Below are 19,214 nucleotides of genomic sequence, written 5' to 3' on the forward strand. Positions count from 1 at the left end.
GCCCCATCTCACAGAGCTGATCCCACGGCCCCAGAACTTCCATTCCTGATTTAACAGACGCTCAGCTGGAAGGAAGTTGGTAGCTCAGCAGAGAACAGACCCCACACGTGCCGTGCCTTCCAAACGCCACATTTTATTTGGGGGACTTTGTGACCTCTTGGTAGCTCTGCCAGAACTGCCGTTTCCTCCTCTCTGATGAGAAAAGGAAAGCAACTCTGGCTCAGCTGCTGCTGGAGGAGAGCCTCAACAACTCCAGAGACACCCGGGTGACCTCCTGGAAGTGATGGAAGAGGAAGGCATGAGCTGCTTCCAGCAGGTGGGGACAGCTGGAACTGTTGGCAGTCTCTGGATGCCAGAGCAACCAGCCACCAAGAGGTTGGTTTTGAGGCACTTGCAGCACTGGCTCACGATGCCCATGAAACTGAGCTGGACAGGGACAGGGACACCTCCCACCAGCCCAGGCTGCTGCCATCAGCAAGGGTTCCACATGGTCAGCTGTGAGCAGGACTGTCCCAGTGCTGGCGTGCTCAGTGATACAAGTTGAAGGCGAAACGTTCCCAATCTCCTGCTCATCCTGGCAGCTGCTAAACAAAGCCCTGAAAACAACAAAGCAGCGCTGGGGTTAACTGGAGCTTTGCTGCCTTAAACCCTGACCCCTTCTCCTCTGAGCCTCCTAGCACCTCCCGCCCCCAGAACCAGCGTGGGCAATGGCAGCAGCCACGCTGGCAGCCCGGGGAGTTGATGAGCTCCTCTTTTACCTGCCGGGTGCTTCCCGGAGCAACCACGGCCTCCGTCTGTGGAGCAAGAGGGGCAGGGTGGAGTTCCCAATGACATCTTCCCAGCTCCACCTTCATCACTGGCACCTTCAGTCCCCCGCTGCTGCTGTCCCCTGCTGGGAAGGTTTAATGGAGAGCGGTCTGAGGGGAGTCCTGGGTGTGGGCAGGAGAGTTTGGAGGGCACTGGTTTGGAGCAGGAGGCAGTCAAGCCCGGAGGTGCGCATGGGAGGTGTGGGGGGCAGCAGCCACAGCGTGGCGTCAGTGGAGGTACCGTCAGGAAGATGGCACCAGGAGCTTTGTCCCTGAGTCATCTCAGCAGAAACAGCAGAACAGAGATCGCAGGGACCATCGTGATCGTTGCTGGTCCTGCTCAGTTTCCAGGTTCTGCAAGGTCTCAGCTGCCAAGGAACGGACTCTGGGCTCAGGGTCATTCTCCAAGCTCTGGAGGGCTGCGACAGGAAGAAAGAGAGCAGTGGTGACACCTCACTGTCTGCACAGCCTGTCCTGTGCCAGCCCCATCTCTCTCCTTCCCTGGCCAGGAGGAGCAGGTGGCACCAAGGGAGCAGCTGGAAGCTGCTGCTCAGCAATCCCAGACTGCGCTGGGCTGGAAGGGACCTTAAGGATCACCCCATCCCAAGCCCTGCCAGGGACAGGGACACCTCCCACCAGCCCAGGCTGCTCCAAGCTCCAGCCTTCAACACTGCCAGGGGTGGAGCAGCCACAGCTTCTCTGGGCAGCCTGGGCCAGGGTCTCACCACGCTTGCAGTGAAGAACTCCTTCCTAATGTCCAGCCAAAATGTACCCTATGCATGCCCTAAGTGCCCCTGACAGGTTCGTCCCCGGCAGCCCCCTGCCCAGCCTCTGTCCCCTGCCCCCACCAGCCCCGGCCAGCCCAGCTCTGACCCTCCTCACCATCGCACATTTCCTGCAGCTCCTCCATGTCTGAGTCCTTACTCAGGTGCCGTGCAGCAGCCCCTGTGCACAGAGCTCCCGTCAGACCTCCCTCTCCCCAGCACTGTGGCAGCACAGCCCCCAGCCCGAGGCTGCCAGGAGAGGGTCCCCGGGGGCTGTGGCTCACCCATGAACTTGATGGCCGCCAATCTCACGTCGCACTGAGCGTCCCTCAGGTACGGCAGGCAGGCATGCACGTGGTACTTCACATCCCTGTCCCGCTCCACCTGGGGAGAGCCCAAGGTCACGGGGCTGGCTCAGGCCCTTCCCCGTGTGCCAGAGCAGTCCCTCAGCCCATCCCACCCCTTCCCCTCCAGGCCATTCCTTTCTGCCAGACAGGGCTGCAGCCAGAGCCACAGGCAGGGGGGCCGGGGGGAACCGGTACGCTGCGTGCTGCTGGCAGGGCCCAGGTGGGCCGGGGGCTCCTGCAGCACCCAGGGTCTGGGGGCAAGAGGGGCCTCAAGAAGAACCCCTGGGGGCTGCGTGCCTGAGGGAGGGGGAGGGGAAGGGGAAAGTGGAAAGGGGAAAATGGGAAGGGAAAGGGGGCACGGAGCTCCAGCCTGTGTGTTCCGCTCTGGAGCAGGGCCAGCGAGGAACACCTGCACGACCACACCCTGGGCACATGGGGGATCCCTTGTCCAGCCTAGGCCCTGGCACCTGGCACCTGGCACCTGGGGGTTGTCCTCACCAGGATCTCTGCAATCCTCATTGTCCGCTTCCTTTTGACCTCCCTCTTGAGCTTTCTCCACCCCAGGATCTTTGCACAGATGAGGAGGGCTTCGGCAGAGGCCTGCAAAGCAGCACACCGTGGGAGCTGACACCACAGCTCAGAGGAGGAGACCTCTCATGCCCCGCCTCCTCTGGGCAAGGCTGCAAGCTGTCCCCAGCTACTTATGGGAAGAGGCAGCTGGGGACAGAGCCTGAAGGGGGTTCAGTGCCCGAGGCAAGCTCAGGGGACAGCCACCACCTCAGGTACAGCACTCTGCCAGCCAGCACAAGAGAGACGGGCAAGAGCTGCTGAGCTGCTGCCAGGGAGGGCTTGGGCAGAGGGAAGGGCAAAGTAGGTGGTCAGCTCTGAAGTCTGTACCTGGGCCACACTCTCGCTCTTATCGTTCATCCTTAGCAAGAGGGAGACCAGGTTCCCCTGGATTATTATCTGCATCCACCTCTCCTTTCCGCTCACCAGAGTCCCCATTGTTTCTCCAAAGAGCTTAATGGAGAGCTCCCGCACCTGGCTGGACTCCTAGAAGGAAGGAAGAAAGGAAGGAAGGAAGGACGACAGGGTGGCTGCAGCAACAGCCTCTCCCTCTCCTTGCCCTCTGCCCCTCTGCAGGCTCAGGTTCCCACATCAGCCTTACATCATCAAAGAGGAGAGGGAGCTTCTCCGCCAGCATCACTGTGATGTGGATGGCCTCCTCATCCCCGGTGGGGTGAGCTGTTAGCTTCCTGAGGAGGAGCAGGGCCTCCACCCTGAGCTCTTCAGAGTTGTGCTCCAGTCTCCCCAGGATGCAGTCCAGCATAACCCTGTCCCGCATTTCTGCTGCCTGTGTGAAGCAGAGAACTTCTGTGATGGTGGAGCAGTGGAGCAGCAGCCTGGCAGAAACGCTCTGTGTGCCGAGCATCGGCCTCCTGCCCGGCTTCCCGGCAGGTGCTGCGGGCGTCTCTGCCGCCCCTCCTGCCTCCTGCCTCCTGCCTCGGGGGCTGAGGGAGAGCCAGGGAGAGCCAGGGAGGGCAGGACAGCAAAGGCTCTGTGGCCCCTGTTCAGCCACCCCTCTGCTGACAGCCACCTCCTTCCTCTCAGCCAGGCCCAAACCACCTGCCCCAGCCCCAGGCTGCCAAGGCATCTCCACCTGACTAGGCCTTGCTCACCATCTCCGGGTCCTGTGCAACTGCCACCAAGCCCCTGACCACCAGCAGAAGCATCCTGTCACTGCCACAGTCCAGGTAAGACCGGAGGAGCTGCAGATCACTCGACTGCTTTGCCATGTCTTCGCAGCCCAGCAGCTGAAAGGACAACAGTGAAAGACGGGCAGAGCTGCAGGACCCCAGCGGTACTGTGCAGCTCCTGGCTCCCACTGCCAGCTCAGGGCCTGGGGACTGACACAGCCCATCCAGGGGGAAGCCCTGCCTGTGGACACGCAGGGCTGGCTCACTGCAGGGGTGGCTGAGCGCTGCCCCAGCAGGAAGGGCTGGAGGGCAGAGGGACTGAGAGCCGAGCCCTCCGTCCCAGCTCTGGGGACTGTCATCCCATCCCACCCGGCAGCCGCCTGTGCCAGAGGGACGGCTGCAGAAGCATCTCGCAGAGGCACTGCTTACCTCAACATAAAAAGCCATGGCAAAAGTGTTCTCCTGTTCCCTCCCGGAGTTTAGGGTGAATTTCATGTGCAGGAAGAGGTAGAGCCGCACAAAACCTGAGCTCCTGCACATCTCTCTGGTCAGGGAAAGAAAAGCAGTGCTGGCAGTGAGCAGGGCAGGCAAAACCTGGCTGGGATTGCCCTGCCCAGCCCAGTCAGGATAGCCCAGGCCGGGCCAGGCCGGGCCAGGCCAGGCCAGGCCATGTCTTTGCCCGCAGCCGCAAACACCACTTGCTGAGAGCGCCCTGGTCTCTCCCCAGGCACGGAGCACCCCTCGCCACTCGGATCGCTCCCTGGCCAGCACTGCAGCTGCAGCCCGGGGCCTGGGTGCCTGGGGACCTCTCTGCCCCTGGGCATGAGGCTTCTGAGGCTTGAGAGGGGTTCTCACCTGGCCAGCAAACTGACTGCTGCCTCCAGGGTCTCTCCTTGGAGCATCATGTCCCAGACGCCCTCCTCCTGCATCTGCTGGACATTCTCTCTACAGCCAGCAAGACACAGCAGATCTTTAATGGCCTCCACTGCCTCCCTGTGTGCAGAGCAAGGTCCAGTTACATACAGAGCAGGGGCCCCGGCCGGGGCCCAGGGGAATGGCAGGGCAAGGGGATGGCGCACCCCAAAGGGCTGCGTTGATCGTCTAGCAGGGTCTGTGCAGCCCGTGCCAGGCGGTCGAGCAGGGCCATCAGGAAATCTGGATAGTAGTACAATTTCAGGCTCTGCTGACAGTGGGGAGACTGGCTGAGCCTGCGCAGGACCCGGGATGCCTGCAGAAACGGCACAGGGACGGCTCTCAGTGCACAGACGCTGCTGTTGCTCTGAGGGCTCCCCTGCTGATTCAGGGTGGCCCCCCCTGGGCCAGCACAGCACGGTGACCCTCCCTCTGGCACCCAAATCCGACCCCCGCCCCAGGTTTCCAGCTGCAGTGCAGGGCAGGGGGTGCAGGCAGCGCGGGAGCGGAGTGCTGCCCGGAATGCTGCAGGGCTCCTCTTTGTGCTCGGGGGCCCCAGCAGCATGGGGCAGCCCCATGGGGCTGGCACAGATGGGGCTGGGCTGGTGGAGGGCAGGGCCCTGCTGGCCCTGAGACGTTGTGTCCCCAAGTCCTGGAGGATGGGGTTGTTTGGGGCAGGCAGGAGGGGCTGTGTCTGCTTTCCTGGGGAAAAGCCCTGAAGGGTGAGCAAGCCCTGCTCTGGTCACTCACAGCTGAGACGTGCTCCTCTGGTGCGGAGCCCTGGATCACGCGGAGCATCCCCTCGAAGATACTCTGCTCTTTGCTGAGTGGGGACAGCATCGCCTCCCACATAGCCACGGCAGCACTGCAAGCCAGAGTGCTCTGTTAGCAGGGCTGCCTCGGCCACCGTGCTGTTCCTGGGCTACGGAGCAAGTCCCCAGGGCTGTAGGGGCTCGTACCTGTCACAGTGGGGACTGATCCTCAGCAGGCTCCTGACTGTGTCCTCGGGGAACCTCTCGGCCAGCACCCGAAGCAGCGACCGCAGGCTGTGCCGGGCTGGCTCGCTGCAGACGTGCTCCACGGTGCTGTGGATGCACCTCAGGACCTCATGTGCCTGGAGGGGACACGGGTGACTATGGTGCTGCCACTGGAGTGCAACCATCTCCTCAGCTGCCACTGCAACTGCTGCCCTGCCCATATCCCTCTCTGCTGCCTTGACCTGGCTGCAGACGCCCAAGACGCTGGGATTTGGGAGGGAGGGGGCAGGCATGGCATGGAGGTGCTGGCATGAGGACTGGGACTCAGGATAGCCACAGAGTATCCAGGAGAGTGAGAATGGGGGAGGGGGGCAGAGGAACTTGTCTGGCCCTGGGTCTCCTTACCCTGCGAAAGGAAGGTCTCATGCCTGACTGCATCTCCCTGACAAGGAGAGCTCTGGGCGAGTCAATGAAGAGCACCAGGTCCTGCAAGAAGAAAAGCCAATGCTCTGCCCTGGGCTCTGGTGACTTTCCCAGAGGTGGCAGCTTAGCTTAGCACCTGGCAGGCCTTGGATCCTTTTCCAGGGCCTCCTGGGAACAGCAGCCAAGCCTGACTCGGCCTTCATGTCCCTGGGGTCCCTCCCAGCCTCAGGGCTCACACCAATCTGCTATGACCAGGGAGGTGACCAGAGCCCCTTCCCACTGAAGCCTCTGCTCCTTTCTGTGCCGCCCGCCAAAAGTGACTTCTGTACCCCTTGGGGTGCAGAAACCTCCGGAGGGGGTTGCACTGGGGAAGCTGTGACCTGCTCTGGAAATGCCAGACCTGAAAGAGTTGCTCCTGCAGGAGTTGCTCACTGAGGGTGTAGGAGCAAGAGTGGGGTCCCAAATCCCTCAGCTGCTTCTCCATATCACTCAGGTCATCCTGCAAGGAGAAGAGAAGGTTATGGGGCTCCTTTATTGATCCCTCCTACCCCCAAAGACACTCTGGTCTCTTTTGGGTTTTTGTTTGTTTGTTTGTTGGTTTTTTGTGTGTGTGTGTGTCTTTTTCCCCAGCTTTGCCCAGACGTCAGCTGTCCGGGAAAGGGATCTTTGAGCATGGGGGCAGCTGGAGCAGGCACAAGTAGGTCAGGTGGCAGTCTCTGTGGGTAGGTACCTCTCCTGTCTCCTCCACGGTGTCCAGCAAGAGCAGCTCATCCTCCTCCTCCTCAGCGGATGACCAAGTCAAATATGTGCTGGACGCAGACTCAGAATCTAAGCAGGCAAGAGAGAAGGGTGAGCTGAAGGTGCTGGCAGGAGAGGCTGAAGAGCCCCAGCCGGCCCCCAGCCGTGTGCCAGCTCCCAAGGAGAGAGCCAGCCCTGGGCCAGGGCACCCAAAGAGGGGACTGCCACGGATCAGGCCAGGGATGTGCCCAGCAAGCACTGCCATGCAGGAGCACAGCAAAGCAGCCAAAGGCCCCTCACTCACCTGTCTCCAGCAGCTGGGCCTTGTACAGCTCGCTTGTGGTGGGGGGATGGCTTCCTCCTTCTTCTCCCGCCTTGGCCAGCTGGGGCTGGCTCGGGGGTCTCTGTTCCTTGGGGAAGGAAGAGAGGCCATGGGGGTGGGATAAGGGGCTGGCTCTCTCCTCACTCCTGGGGGAGGAGGAGAGGCCCTGGGGGGTGGGTATGGGGGTGGCAGTGCTGCTGGCCTCAAGGCTGCACTGCCTGTGGGGAGAGCCCGTGGGACCAAGGGGGCTGTGTGGGGGCAGGGAGAGGTCTGGGGTGGGCTCTTCATGGCCCGGCCATGGATCTCCAGGGGATGGAGGCTCCTGGGCAGCCTGCAAAGAACCAGAGCCCTCAGGGTCTGGGTCAAGGCTCCCAGTAGACAGACCACAAGGGGCTGTCATGTTCCTCCACGTATTCCCCTGCTGCATCCGCACAGGCCACGCTTCAGCCCCAGACTCAGCCCCAGCCCCGGCCCCAGCCCCTGGCTGAGTACTCTCCTGGCGACCAGAAGAACCTTCTTGGTCCACTTGGCTTCTCTCGGGTGCAGACATTGCTCAGTTCTCCTCTACAGAACTGTGCTCGAGTCTGATCCCACGCTTGTCCTCCCGGACACTGAGCCAGGACCTCCTTTGCACTCGGAAGGGACCTCGGGACCCAGGGTGTCACGGGTGATGTCACAAAGGGTCCCCTTGTGACCTGGCAATCAAGCAGGGTGTGTCCAGGTGGGTGCTGGCACATGGAATCATAGAACCATCATGGCTGGAAAGGACCTTCAAGGTCACTGAGTCCGAGTGTCAGTCCTACACTACCTGAACCACTACCACCCCAAGCACCACAGCTGCCCCTTTGTTGAACAGCTTCAGGGATGGAGACTCCACCAGCAAAAACTTCACAAAACCTTCAGCTTGCTATTTGGAGACAAAGCATCAATCCCAGATCGAAAGCAAGAGCTGACTTCAGTGCCACTCCTATCCAGCTGACATCGCCATTAGCAAAATTGTTGTCAGCTTACTTGGAGGATGGTGGGAGACCTGCTCTGCCACTAATGTTCCACTGGATCAATCCCCTATTCACAACTGCCAGAAACCTTCCCCAGTCTACTTGTGAGCTGCAGGCCATTTCCCCAGAAAAGGTTTAAGGTTATCTCCTATCGACTGTGAGGTGCGGACCAGACAGCTGAAGTCGTCTCCTTAAGGAAACTAATGATAGGATTAATCTCTCCTTTTTCAGTCTGGAATTCCTCGTTTAAACCCAACCACGCTGCCCAGGAAGATCCGTGCTTTCAGAATGCGGCTTGTTCAGCTTCGGTGATCAATTCTTTCATTGTTTTCCTGCAGAGCTTTTTGGCTTGGTATGGTGTGGTTTGGTTTGGTTTCGTTTGGTGGGGTTTTTTGTTTTATTTTGACGGTTTGTTTTTTGTGGTTTTTTAGCTCTTTGTGTTTTTCATGGGTTTCCTTTTTTAGCCTTATCATTCCAAGAGTATAGTCATGTCTTTCCAAAAAATCAATATTCAGTTGAGTCCCTTTCAGTGCACATCAGGCCACATGGTACACAGAGAATTGTTCTTGTTCTCCTGCAACCACTTTTATACTCATTCTCGTTCTGTAAAGTCACTCTTACCTAATTCCTTTTCTTAGCCCCTAAGCATTGTACGTTAATATTCTTCTGCTTTCCGTAGTTATTGCCTTGTGTGTTTTGTTTGTTGTTGTTTTTTGTTTTCTTGCTTTTTTCTTAAGCTTTTAAATAAAAGATGTGCTCAGTAACAGCCAGTCCTGTCCACTTCAGGATAAAAAACTTTAAATACTTTAAATAGTAGCCCTTCAGCTACATGGTCAAGGAAAATGTATCCGTTCAGATCTCCTTTCTGTGAAGAAACATGACTAATCGCAGAGGAGTTTAGAATCAGTAATCCCAACTGGATCAGGTTGCTCAGAGCCTCATCGAGCCTCACCTTGAATCTCTCCAGGGTCGAGGCCCCAGCCACCTCCTGTTCCATTTTATCACCACCCTTATGGTGAAGAACTCCTTCTTCACATCCAATCTTAATCTGCTCTTCTCTAAAACCATTGCCCCTCGTTCGTCCTATCACTCCAGGCCCTTGCAAACGGTCCCTCTCCAGCCTTCCCGTAGCCCCTGCAGGCGAACTCAAAGGTCACTAGGAGGTCTCCCCGGAGCCTTCTCTTCTCCAGGCTCCACAAGCCCAGCTCCCACAGCCTCTCTTCACAGGAGAGGTGTTCAACCCCACGACCATTTTTGTGTCCTCCTCCCATCAGGTCCATGTCCTTCCTGTGCTGAGTGAGGGCTCCAGAGACGGATGCAATACTCCAGGTGAGGACACAATGTCCTTACTTGGGCAGAAGTCTGTATCTGCTAAAGGTGCTCTGCAACAGCAGGTGATGTCTCTCTTGCTTATGACATTTGGTTTGGGCCAGCGGGTTGTGTGATTTCTGAAGAACAGTTGAAATTCTGGACTGCTGCATCTTTCTGCTCACAGGACCAAGGGGACTTGGTCGTGTTAAATCTCATACAATTGGCCACGACCCATCGATCCAGGTTCCTTTGCAGAGGTTCCTTGCCTCCCTACTCCCAGGACATTCCTCTCCCATCATCCCCTCTCCACTCATCCCCAAGACGTCCCCGTTTGTCTGTGGGGAGACCCCAAAACCAGCGACTTCTCCCCTGCTCATTCTAGTGCTCACCGGCTCCTCCTTGTGCCCCCAGATGCTTTCCAGTGCCCTCTCCTAGTTCCCAGCACTGCCCCCAGCAGCTCCCAGTGTCCCTCACTAACTTCCAGTACCTCCCAGTGCCCCCCGCCCCATCTCACAGAGCTGATCCCACGGCCCCAGAACTTCCATTCCTGATTTAACAGACGCTCAGCTGGAAGGAAGTTGGTAGCTCAGCAGAGAACAGACCCCACACGTGCCGTGCCTTCCAAACGCCACATTTTATTTGGGGGACTTTGTGACCTCTTGGTAGCTCTGCCAGAACTGCCGTTTCCTCCTCTCTGATGAGAAAAGGAAAGCAACTCTGGCTCAGCTGCTGCTGGAGGAGAGCCTCAACAACTCCAGAGACACCCGGGTGACCTCCTGGAAGTGATGGAAGAGGAAGGCATGAGCTGCTTCCAGCAGGTGGGGACAGCTGGAACTGTTGGCAGTCTCTGGATGCCAGAGCAACCAGCCACCAAGAGGTTGGTTTTGAGGCACTTGCAGCACTGGCTCACGATGCCCATGAAACTGAGCTGGACAGGGACAGGGACACCTCCCACCAGCCCAGGCTGCTGCCATCAGCAAGGGTTCCACATGGTCAGCTGTGAGCAGGACTGTCCCAGTGCTGGCGTGCTCAGTGATACAAGTTGAAGGTGAAACGTTCCCAATCTCCTGCTCATCCTGGCAGCTGCCAAACAAAGCCCTGAAAACAACAAAGCAGCGCTGGGGTTAACTGGAGCTTTGCTGCCTTAAACCCTGACCCCTTCTCCTCTGAGCCTCCTAGCACCTCCCGCCCCCAGAACCAGCGTGGGCAATGGCAGCAGCCACGCTGGCAGCCCGGGGAGTTGATGAGCTCCTCTTTTACCTGCCGGGTGCTTCCCAGAGCAACCACGGCCTCCGTCTGTGGAGCAAGAGGGGCAGGGTGGAGTTCCCAATGACATCTTCCCAGCTCCACCTTCATCACTGGCACCTTCAGTCCCCCGCTGCTGCTGTCCCCTGCTGGGAAGGTTTAATGGAGAGCGGTCTGAGGGGAGTCCTGGGTGTGGGCAGGAGAGTTTGGAGGGCACTGGTTTGGAGCAGGAGGCAGTCAAGCCCGGAGGTGCGCATGGGAGGTGTGGGGGGCAGCAGCCACAGCGTGGCGTCAGTGGAGGTACCGTCAGGAAGATGGCACCAGGAGCTTTGTCCCTGAGTCATCTCAGCAGAAACAGCAGAACAGAGATCGCAGGGACCATCGTGATCGTTGCTGGTCCTGCTCAGTTTCCAGGTTCTGCAAGGTCTCAGCTGCCAAGGAACGGACTCTGGGCTCAGGGTCATTCTCCAAGCTCTGGAGGGCTGCGACAGGAAGAAAGAGAGCAGTGGTGACACCTCACTGTCTGCACAGCCTGTCCTGTGCCAGCCCCATCTCTCTCTTTCCCTGGCCAGGAGGAGCAGGTGGCACCAAGGGAGCAGCTGGAAGCTGCTGCTCAGCAATCCCAGACTGCGCTGGGCTGGAAAGGACCTTAAGGATCACCCCATCCCAAGCCCTGCCAGGGACAGGGACACCTCCCACCAGCCCAGGCTGCTCAAAGCTCCAGCCTTCAACACTGCCAGGGGTGGAGCAGCCACAGCTTCTCTGGGCAGCCTGGGCCAGGGTCTCACCACGCTCGCAGTGAAGAACTCCTTCCTAATGTCCAGCCAAAATGTACCCTATGCATGCCCTAAGTGCCCCTGACAGGTTCGTCCCCGGCAGCCCCCTGCCCAGCCTCTGTCCCCTGCCCCCACCAGCCCCGGCCAGCCCAGCTCTGACCCTCCTCACCATCGCACATTTCCTGCAGCTCCTCCATGTCTGAGTCCTTACTCAGGTGCCGTGCAGCAGCCCCTGTGCACAGAGCTCCCGTCAGACCTCCCTCTCCCCAGCACTGTGGCAGCACAGCCCCCAGCCCGGGGCTGCCAGGAGAGGGTCCCCGGGGGCTGTGGCTCACCCATGAACTTGATGGCCGCCAATCTCACGTCGCACTGAGCGTCCCTCAGGTACGGCAGGCAGGCATGCACGTGGTACTTCACATCCCTGTCCCGCTCCACCTGGGGAGAGCCCAAGGTCACGGGGCTGGCTCAGGCCCTTCCCCGTGTGCCAGAGCAGTCCCTCAGCCCATCCCACCCCTTCCCCTCCAGGCCATTCCTTTCTGCCAGACAGGGCTGCAGCCAGAGCCACAGGCAGGGGGGCCGGGGGGAACCGGTACGCTGCGTGCTGCTGGCAGGGCCCAGGTGGGCCGGGGGCTCCTGCAGCACCCAGGGTCTGGGGGCAAGAGGGGCCTCAAGAAGAACCCCTGGGGGCTGCGTGCCTGAGGGAGGGGGAGGGGAAGGGGAAAGTGGAAAGGGGAAAATGGGAAGGGAAAGGGGGCACGGAGCTCCAGCCTGTGTGTTCCGCTCTGGAGCAGGGCCAGCGAGGAACACCTGCACGACCACACCCTGGGCACATGGGGGATCCCTTGTCCAGCCCAGGCCCTGGCACCTGGCACCTGGCACCTGGGGGTTGTCCTCACCAGGATCTCTGCAATCCTCATTGTCCGCTTCCTTTTGACCTCCCTCTTGAGCTTTCTCCACCCCAGGATCTTTGCACAGATGAGGAGGGCTTCGGCAGAGGCCTGCAAAGCAGCACACCGTGGGAGCTGACACCACAGCTCAGAGGAGGAGACCTCTCATGCCCCGCCTCCTCTGGGCAAGGCTGCAAGCTGTCCCCAGCTACTTATGGGAAGAGGCAGCTGGGGACAGAGCCTGAAGGGGGTTCAGCGCCCGAGGCAAGCTCAGGGGACAGCCACCACCTCAGGTACAGCACTCTGCCAGCCAGCACAAGAGAGACGGGCAAGAGCTGCTGAGCTGCTGCCAGGGAGGGCTTGGGCAGAGGGAAGGGCAAAGTAGGTGGTCAGCTCTGAAGTCTGTACCTGGGCCACACTCTCGCTCTTATCGTTCATCCTTAGCAAGAGGGAGACCAGGTTCCCCTGGATTATTATCTGCATCCACCTCTCCTTTCCGCTCACCAGAGTCCCCATTGTTTCTCCAAAGAGCTTAATGGAGAGCTCCCGCACCTGGCTGGACTCCTAGAAGGAAGGAAGAAAGGAAGGAAGGAAGGACGACAGGGTGGCTGCAGCAACAGCCTCTCCCTCTCCTTGCCCTCTGCCCCTCTGCAGGCTCAGGTTCCCACATCAGCCTTACATCATCAAAGAGGAGAGGGAGCTTCTCCGCCAGCATCACTGTGATGTGGATGGCCTCCTCATCCCCGGTGGGGTGAGCTGTTAGCTTCCTGAGGAGGAGCAGGGCCTCCACCCTGAGCTCTTCAGAGTTGTGCTCCAGTCTCCCCAGGATGCAGTCCAGCATAACCCTGTCCCGCATTTCTGCTGCCTGTGTGAAGCAGAGAACTTCTGTGATGGTGGAGCAGTGGAGCAGCAGCCTGGCAGAAACGCTCTGTGTGCCGAGCATCGGCCTCCTGCCCGGCTTCCCGGCAGGTGCTGCGGGCGTCTCTGCCGCCCCTCCTGCCTCCTGCCTCCTGCCTCGGGGGCTGAGGGAGAGCCAGGGAGGGCAGGACAGCAAAGGCTCTGTGGCCCCTGTTCAGCCACCCCTCTGCTGACAGCCACCTCCTTCCTCTCAGCCAGGCCCAAACCACCTGCCCCAGCCCCAGGCTGCCAAGGCATCTCCACCTGACTAGGCCTTGCTCACCATCTCCGGGTCCTGTGCAACTGCCACCAAGCCCCTGACCACCAGCAGAAGCATCCTGTCACTGCCACAGTCCAGGTAAGACCGGAGGAGCTGCAGATCACTCGACTGCTTTGCCATGTCTTCGCAGCCCAGCAGCTGAAAGGACAACAGTGAAAGACGGGCAGAGCTGCAGGACCCCGGCGGTACTGTGCAGCTCCTGGCTCCCACTGCTAGCTCAGGGCCTGGGGACTGACACAGCCCATCCAGGGGGAAGCCCTGCCTGTGGACACGCAGGGCTGGCTCACTGCAGGGGTGGCTGAGCGCTGCCCCAGCAGGAAGGGCTGGAGGGCAGAGGGACTGAGAGCCGAGCCCTCCGTCCCAGCTCTGGGGACTGTCATCCCATCCCACCCGGCAGCCACCTGTGCCAGAGGGACGGCTGCAGAAGCATCTCGCAGAGGCACTGCTTACCTCAACATAAAAAGCCATGGCAAAAGTGTTCTCCTGTTCCCTCCCGGAGTTTAGGGTGAATTTCATGTGCAGGAAGAGGTAGAGCCGCACAAAACCTGAGCTCCTGCACATCTCTCTGGTAAGGGAAAGAAAAGCAGTGCTGGCAGTGAGCAGGGCAGGCAAAACCTGGCTGGGATTGCCCTGCCCAGCCCAGTCAGGATAGCCCAGGCCGGGCCAGGCCGGGCCAGGCCAGGCCAGGCCATGTCTTTGCCCGCAGCCGCAAACACCACTTGCTGAGAGCGCCCTGGTCTCTCCCCAGGCACGGAGCACCCCTCGCCACTCGGATCGCTCCCTGGCCAGCACTGCAGCTGCAGCCCGGGGCCTGGGTGCCTGGGGACCTCTCTGCCCCTGGGCATGAGGCTTCTGAGGCTTGAGAGGGGTTCTCACCTGGCCAGCAAACTGACTGCTGCCTCCAGGGTCTCTCCTTGGAGCATCATGTCCCAGACGCCCTCCTCCTGCATCTGCTGGACATTCTCTCTACAGCCAGCAAGACACAGCAGATCTTTAATGGCCTCCACTGCCTCCCTGTGTGCAGAGCAAGGTCCAGTTACATACAGAGCAGGGGCCCCGGCCGGGGCCCAGGGGAATGGCAGGGCAAGGGGATGGCGCACCCCAAAGGGCTGCGTTGATCGTCTAGCAGGGTCTGTGCAGCCCGTGCCAGGCGGTCGAGCAGGGCCATCAGGAAATCTGGATAGTAGTACAATTTCAGGCTCTGCTGACAGTGGGGAGACTGGCTGAGCCTGCGCAGGACCCGGGATGCCTGCAGAAACGGCACAGGGACGGCTCTCAGTGCACAGACGCTGCTGTTGCTCTGAGGGCTCCCCTGCTGATTCAGGGTGGCCCCCCCTGGGCCAGCACAGCACGGTGACCCTCCCTCTGGCACCCAAATCCGACCCCCGCCCCAGGTTTCCAGCTGCAGTGCAGGGCAGGGGGTGCAGGCAGCGCGGGAGCGGAGTGCTGCCTGGAATGCTGCAGGGCTCCTCTTTGTGCTCGGGGGCCCCAGCAGCATGGGGCAGCCCCATGGGGCTGGCACAGATGGGGCTGGGCTGGTGGAGGGCAGGGCCCTGCTGGCCCTGAGACGTTGTGTCCCCAAGTCCTGGAGGATGGGGTTGTTTGGGGCAGGCAGGAGGGGCTGTGTCTGCTTTCCTGGGGAAAAGCCCTGAAGGGTGAGCAAGCCCTGCTCTGGTCACTCACAGCTGAGACGTGCTCCTCTGGTGCGGAGCCCTGGATCACGCGGAGCATCCCCTCGAAGATACTCTGCTCTTTGCTGAGTGGGGACAGCATCGCCTCCCACATAGCCACGGCAGCACTGCAAGCCAGAGTGCTCTGTTAGCAGGGCTGCCTCGGCCACCGTGCTGTTCCTGGGCTACGGAGCAAGTCCCCAGGGCTGTAGGGGCTCGTACCTGTCACAGTGGGGACTGATCCTCAGCAGGCTCCTGACTGTGTCCTCGGGGAACCTCTCGGCCAGCACCCGAAGCAGCGACCGCAGGCTGTGCCGGGCTGGCTCGCTGCAGACGTGCTCCACGGTGCTGTGGATGCACCTCAGGACCTCATGTGCCTGGAGGGGACACGGGTGACTATGGTGCTGCCACTGGAGTGCAACCATCTCCTCAGCTGCCACTGCAACTGCTGCCCTGCCCATATCCCTCTCTGCTGCCTTGACCTGGCTGCAGACGCCCAAGACGCTGGGATTTGGGAGGGAGGGGGCAGGCATGGCATGGAGGTGCTGGCATGAGGACTGGGACTCAGGATAGCCACAGAGTATCCAGGAGAGTGAGAATGGGGGAGGGGGGCAGAGGAACTTGTCTGGCCCTGGGTCTCCTTACCCTGCGAAAGGAAGGTCTCATGCCTGACTGCATCTCCCTGACAAGGAGAGCTCTGGGCGAGTCAATGAAGAGCACCAGGTCCTGCAAGAAGAAAAGCCAATGCTCTGCCCTGGGCTCTGGTGACTTTCCCAGAGGTGGCAGCTTAGCTTAGCACCTGGCAGGCCTTGGATCCTTTTCCAGGGCCTCCTGGGAACAGCAGCCAAGCCTGACTCGGCCTTCATGTCCCTGGGGTCCCTCCCAGCCTCAGGGCTCACACCAATCTGCTATGACCAGGGAGGTGACCAGAGCCCCTTCCCACTGAAGCCTCTGCTCCTTTCTGTGCCGCCCGCCAAAAGTGACTTCTGTACCCCTTGGGGTGCAGAAACCTCCGGAGGGGGTTGCACTGGGGAAGCTGTGACCTGCTCTGGAAATGCCAGACCTGAAAGAGTTGCTCCTGCAGGAGTTGCTCACTGAGGGTGTAGGAGCAAGAGTGGGGTCCCAAATCCCTCAGCTGCTTCTCCATATCACTCAGGTCATCCTGCAAGGAGAAGAGAAGGTTATGGGGCTCCTTTATTGATCCCTCCTACCCCCAAAGACACTCTGGTCTCTTTTGGGTTTTTGTTTGTTTGTTTGTTGGTTTTTTTTGTGTGTGTGTGTCTTTTTCCCCAGCTTTGCCCAGATGTCAGCTGTCCGGGAAAGGGATCTTTGAGCATGGGGGCAGCTGGAGCAGGCACAAGTAGGTCAGGTGGCAGTCTCTGTGGGTAGGTACCTCTCCTGTCTCCTCCACGGTGTCCAGCAAGAGCAGCTCATCCTCCTCCTCCTCAGCGGATGACCAAGTCAAATATGTGCTGGACGCAGACTCAGAATCTAAGCAGGCAAGAGAGAAGGGTGAGCTGAAGGTGCTGGCAGGAGAGGCTGAAGAGCCCCAGCCGGCCCCCAGCCGTGTGCCAGCTCCCAAGGAGAGAGCCAGCCCTGGGCCAGGGCACCCAAAGAGGGGACTGCCACGGATCAGGCCAGGGATGTGCCCAGCAAGCACTGCCATGCAGGAGCACAGCAAAGCAGCCAAAGGCCCCTCACTCACCTGTCTCCAGCAGCTGGGCCTTGTACAGCTCGCTTGTGGTGGGGGGATGGCTTCCTCCTTCTTCTCCCGCCTTGGCCAGCTGGGGCTGGCTCGGGGGTCCCTGTTCCTTGGGGAAGGAAGAGAGGCCATGGGGGTGGGATAAGGGGCTGGCTCTCTCCTCACTCCTGGGGGAGGAGGAGAGGCCCTGGGGGGTGGGTATGGGGGTGGCAGTGCTGCTGGCCTCAAGGCTGCACTGCCTGTGGGGAGAGCCCGTGGGACCAAGGGGGCTGTGTGGGGGCAGGGAGAGGTCTGGGGTGGGCTCTTCATGGCCCGGCCATGGATCTCCAGGGGATGGAGGCTCCTGGGCAGCCTGCAAAGAACCAGAGCCCTCAGGGTCTGGGTCAAGGCTCCCAGTAGACAGACCACAAGGGGCTGTCATGTTCCTCCACGTATTCCCCTGCTGCATCCGCACAGGCCACGCTTCAGCCCCAGACTCAGCCCCAGCCCCGGCCCCAGCCCCTGGCTGAGTACTCTCCTGGCGACCAGAAGAACCTTCTTGGTCCACTTGGCTTCTCTCGGGTGCAGACATTGCTCAGTTCTCCTCTACAGAACTGTGCTCGAGTCTGATCCCACGCTTGTCCTCCCGGACACTGAGCCAGGACCTCCTTTGCACTCGGAAGGGACCTCGGGACCCAGGGTGTCACGGGTGATGTCACAAAGGGTCCCCTTGTGACCTGGCAATCAAGCAGGGTGTGTCCAGGTGGGTGCTGGCACATGGAATCATAGAACCATCATGGCTGGAAAGGACCTTCAAGGTCACTGAGTCCGAGTGTCAGTCCTACACTACCTGAACCACTACCACCCCAAGCACCACAGCTGCCCCTTTGTTGAACAGCTTCAGGGATGGAGACTCCACCAGCAAAAACTTCACAAAACCTTCAGCTTGCTATTTGGAGACAAAGCATCAATCCCAGATCGAAAGCGAGAGCTGACTTCAGTGCCACTCCTATCCAGCTGACATCGCCATTAGCAAAATTGTTGTCAGCTTACTTGGAGGATGGTGGGAGACCTGCTCTGCCACTAATGTTCCACTGGATCAATCCCCTATTCACAACTGCCAGAAACCTTCCCCAGTCTACTTGTGAGCTGCAGGCCATTTCCCCAGAAAAGGTTTAAGGTTATCTCCTATCGACTGTGAGGTGCGGACCAGACAGCTGAAGTCGTCTCCTTAAGGAAACTAATGATAGGATTAATCTCTCCTTTTTCAGTCTGGAATTCCTCGTTTAAACCCAACCATGCTGCCCAGGAAGATCCGTGCTTTCAGAATGCGGCTTGTTCAGCTTCGGTGATCAATTCTTTCATTGTTTTCCTGCAGAGCTTTTTGGCTTGGTATGGTGTGGTTTGGTTTGGTTTCGTTTGGTGGGGTTTTTTGTTTTATTTTGACGGTTTGTTTTTTGTGGTTTTTTAGCTCTTTGTGTTTTTCATGGGTTTCCTTTTTTAGCCTTATCATTCCAAGAGTATAGTCATGTCTTTCCAAAAAATCAATATTCAGTTGAGTCCCTTTCAGTGCACATCAGGCCACATGGTACACAGAGAATTGTTCTTGTTCTCCTGCAACCACTTTTATACTCATTCTCGTTCTGTAAAGTCACTCTTACCTAATTCCTTTTCTTAGCCCCTAAGCATTGTACGTTAATATTCTTCTGCTTTCCGTAGTTATTGCCTTGTGTGTTTTGTTTGTTGTTGTTTTTTGTTTTCTTGCTTTTTTCTTAAGCTTTTAAATAAAAGATGTGCTCAGTAACAGCCAGTCCTGTCCACTTCAGGATAAAAAACTTTAAATACTTTAAATAGTAGCCCTTCAGCTACATGGTCAAGGAAAATGTATCCGTTCAGATCTCCTTTCTGTGAAGAAACATGACTAATCGCAGAGGAGTTTAGAATCAGTATTTTCCGGGAGGACTATTTTACATACAGCAAGTCACTTCTTGGTATATGGTAGGAACCACCACTTTACGATAATTAAAATCGCTCGGGGAGCAATTTTTTATTTCTGAAAGAATAGTCACAGATGCCCATAGAATTTCGCAGCTCAGTGACTGATCTAATACACTTACTATCCATAGGGGGTTATCACTCTGCTAATCTCAACTATCACCTTCAAATGAAGTCCTCAGTTGCGGAATGGCTTTAGTTTGGGTGGTGGTTTTTTCCTTTGATGCAGTTCGGGTGGATTTTTGGGGGGTAAGATTTGTAAAATCTCAATTATCAGTAAGAAATTGAATTTTGAAAACTAGCTAGAAATTGAGGCAATTTCTCTTCCATGCAAAACTCTCCTAGTCCAACCAAGCTGTAAGATGTGTGTAACTTTGACATGGGTGACCTGAATGAGCTGCACATGGTTCCCACAGAGAGAGGGAACCCTTCTCTTCCTTGCAGATTTTGTCACAAGAAGAACAGAAATGAAAACAGTTATGCCAATA

The 19,214-nt window shown here is 58.5% G+C and overlaps 3 protein-coding genes across 9 annotated transcripts; all 3 read right to left on the reverse strand.

Annotated features, from left to right (window-relative positions):
- Nucleotides 1–806: 806 nt before the first annotated feature.
- On the reverse strand, nt 807–4,689 carry LOC139789360 (maestro heat-like repeat-containing protein family member 7). Of its 3 annotated transcripts, none has more exons than XM_071729947.1 (10): nt 4,470–4,689; nt 4,044–4,158; nt 3,597–3,731; nt 3,086–3,271; nt 2,815–2,970; nt 2,416–2,517; nt 1,855–1,954; nt 1,689–1,751; nt 1,048–1,225; nt 807–892 (listed from the first exon to the last, which is right to left on the reverse strand). In XM_071729947.1, the coding sequence occupies exons 1-9, from the start codon at nt 4,541–4,543 to the stop codon at nt 1,089–1,091; spliced, it is 1,068 nt and encodes a 355-aa protein (XP_071586048.1). In that variant the 5' UTR covers nt 4,544–4,689; the 3' UTR covers nt 807–892; nt 1,048–1,088. The 3 variants fall into 3 exon arrangements, with proteins under 3 accessions (XP_071586048.1, XP_071586050.1, XP_071586049.1); XM_071729948.1 differs by having other exon boundaries at nt 812–889; XM_071729949.1 differs by lacking the exon at nt 1,689–1,751.
- LOC139789799 (uncharacterized) lies at nt 4,630–7,617 on the reverse strand. The gene is made up of 7 exons (XM_071730870.1): nt 6,969–7,617; nt 6,657–6,754; nt 6,327–6,425; nt 5,909–5,989; nt 5,486–5,640; nt 5,277–5,391; nt 4,630–4,842 (listed from the first exon to the last, which is right to left on the reverse strand). Exons 1-7 carry the CDS (start codon nt 7,534–7,536, stop codon nt 4,630–4,632), a joined length of 1,329 nt encoding a protein of 442 aa, XP_071586971.1. The 5' UTR covers nt 7,537–7,617.
- A 2,641-nt stretch (nt 7,618–10,258) lies between these two features.
- On the reverse strand, nt 10,259–14,477 carry LOC139789354 (maestro heat-like repeat-containing protein family member 7). Of its 5 annotated transcripts, XR_011723152.1 has the most exons (12): nt 14,257–14,476; nt 13,831–13,945; nt 13,384–13,518; nt 12,883–13,068; nt 12,612–12,767; nt 12,213–12,314; nt 11,652–11,751; nt 11,486–11,548; nt 10,845–11,022; nt 10,556–10,689; nt 10,335–10,393; nt 10,259–10,304 (listed from the first exon to the last, which is right to left on the reverse strand). XR_011723152.1 is itself a non-coding variant. In XM_071729929.1 (10 exons), the coding sequence occupies exons 1-9, from the start codon at nt 14,328–14,330 to the stop codon at nt 10,886–10,888; spliced, it is 1,068 nt and encodes a 355-aa protein (XP_071586030.1). In that variant the 5' UTR covers nt 14,331–14,476; the 3' UTR covers nt 10,265–10,689; nt 10,845–10,885. The 5 variants fall into 5 exon arrangements, 1 of the variants encoding a protein (XP_071586030.1); XR_011723151.1 differs by having other exon boundaries at nt 10,265–10,393; nt 10,556–10,686; XR_011723150.1 differs by having other exon boundaries at nt 10,265–10,393.
- Between the last annotated feature and the right edge of the window lie 4,737 nt (nt 14,478–19,214).

Source organism: Heliangelus exortis, chromosome Z (genome assembly GCF_036169615.1).
Source record: "Heliangelus exortis chromosome Z, bHelExo1.hap1, whole genome shotgun sequence".
NCBI classification, from domain to species: domain Eukaryota; kingdom Metazoa; phylum Chordata; class Aves; order Apodiformes; family Trochilidae; genus Heliangelus; species Heliangelus exortis.

What these genes read in the sequence shown, in the direction of transcription:
- LOC139789360 (XM_071729947.1), bottom strand. Translation starts at nt 4,543, where the DNA reads ATGCAGGAGGAGGGCGTCTGGGACATGATGCTCCAAGGAGAGACCCTG. An exon ending in TTGCACAGGACCCGGAGATG is followed by an intron (nt 3,272 to 3,596) that starts GTGAGCAAGGCC and finishes TGCTTCACACAG; the next exon opens with GCAGCAGAAATGCGGGACAG. An exon ending in GCTGCAGGAAATGTGCGATG is followed by an intron (nt 1,226 to 1,688) that starts GTGAGGAGGGTC and finishes TTCCTGTCGCAG; the next exon opens with CCCTCCAGAGCTTGGAGAAT.
- LOC139789799 (XM_071730870.1), bottom strand. Translation starts at nt 7,536, where the DNA reads ATGTCTGCACCCGAGAGAAGCCAAGTGGACCAAGAAGGTTCTTCTGGT. An exon ending in ATCAGTCCCCACTGTGACAG is followed by an intron (nt 5,392 to 5,485) that starts GTACGAGCCCCT and finishes TCTGGCTTGCAG; the next exon opens with TGCTGCCGTGGCTATGTGGG. An exon ending in CAGAGGAGCACGTCTCAGCT is followed by an intron (nt 4,843 to 5,276) that starts GTGAGTGACCAG and finishes CCGTTTCTGCAG; the next exon opens with GCATCCCGGGTCCTGCGCAG.
- LOC139789354 (XM_071729929.1), bottom strand. Translation starts at nt 14,330, where the DNA reads ATGCAGGAGGAGGGCGTCTGGGACATGATGCTCCAAGGAGAGACCCTG. An exon ending in GCAGTCAGTTTGCTGGCCAG is followed by an intron (nt 13,946 to 14,256) that starts GTGAGAACCCCT and finishes TTCCCTTACCAG; the next exon opens with AGAGATGTGCAGGAGCTCAG. An exon ending in GCTGCAGGAAATGTGCGATG is followed by an intron (nt 11,023 to 11,485) that starts GTGAGGAGGGTC and finishes TTCCTGTCGCAG; the next exon opens with CCCTCCAGAGCTTGGAGAAT.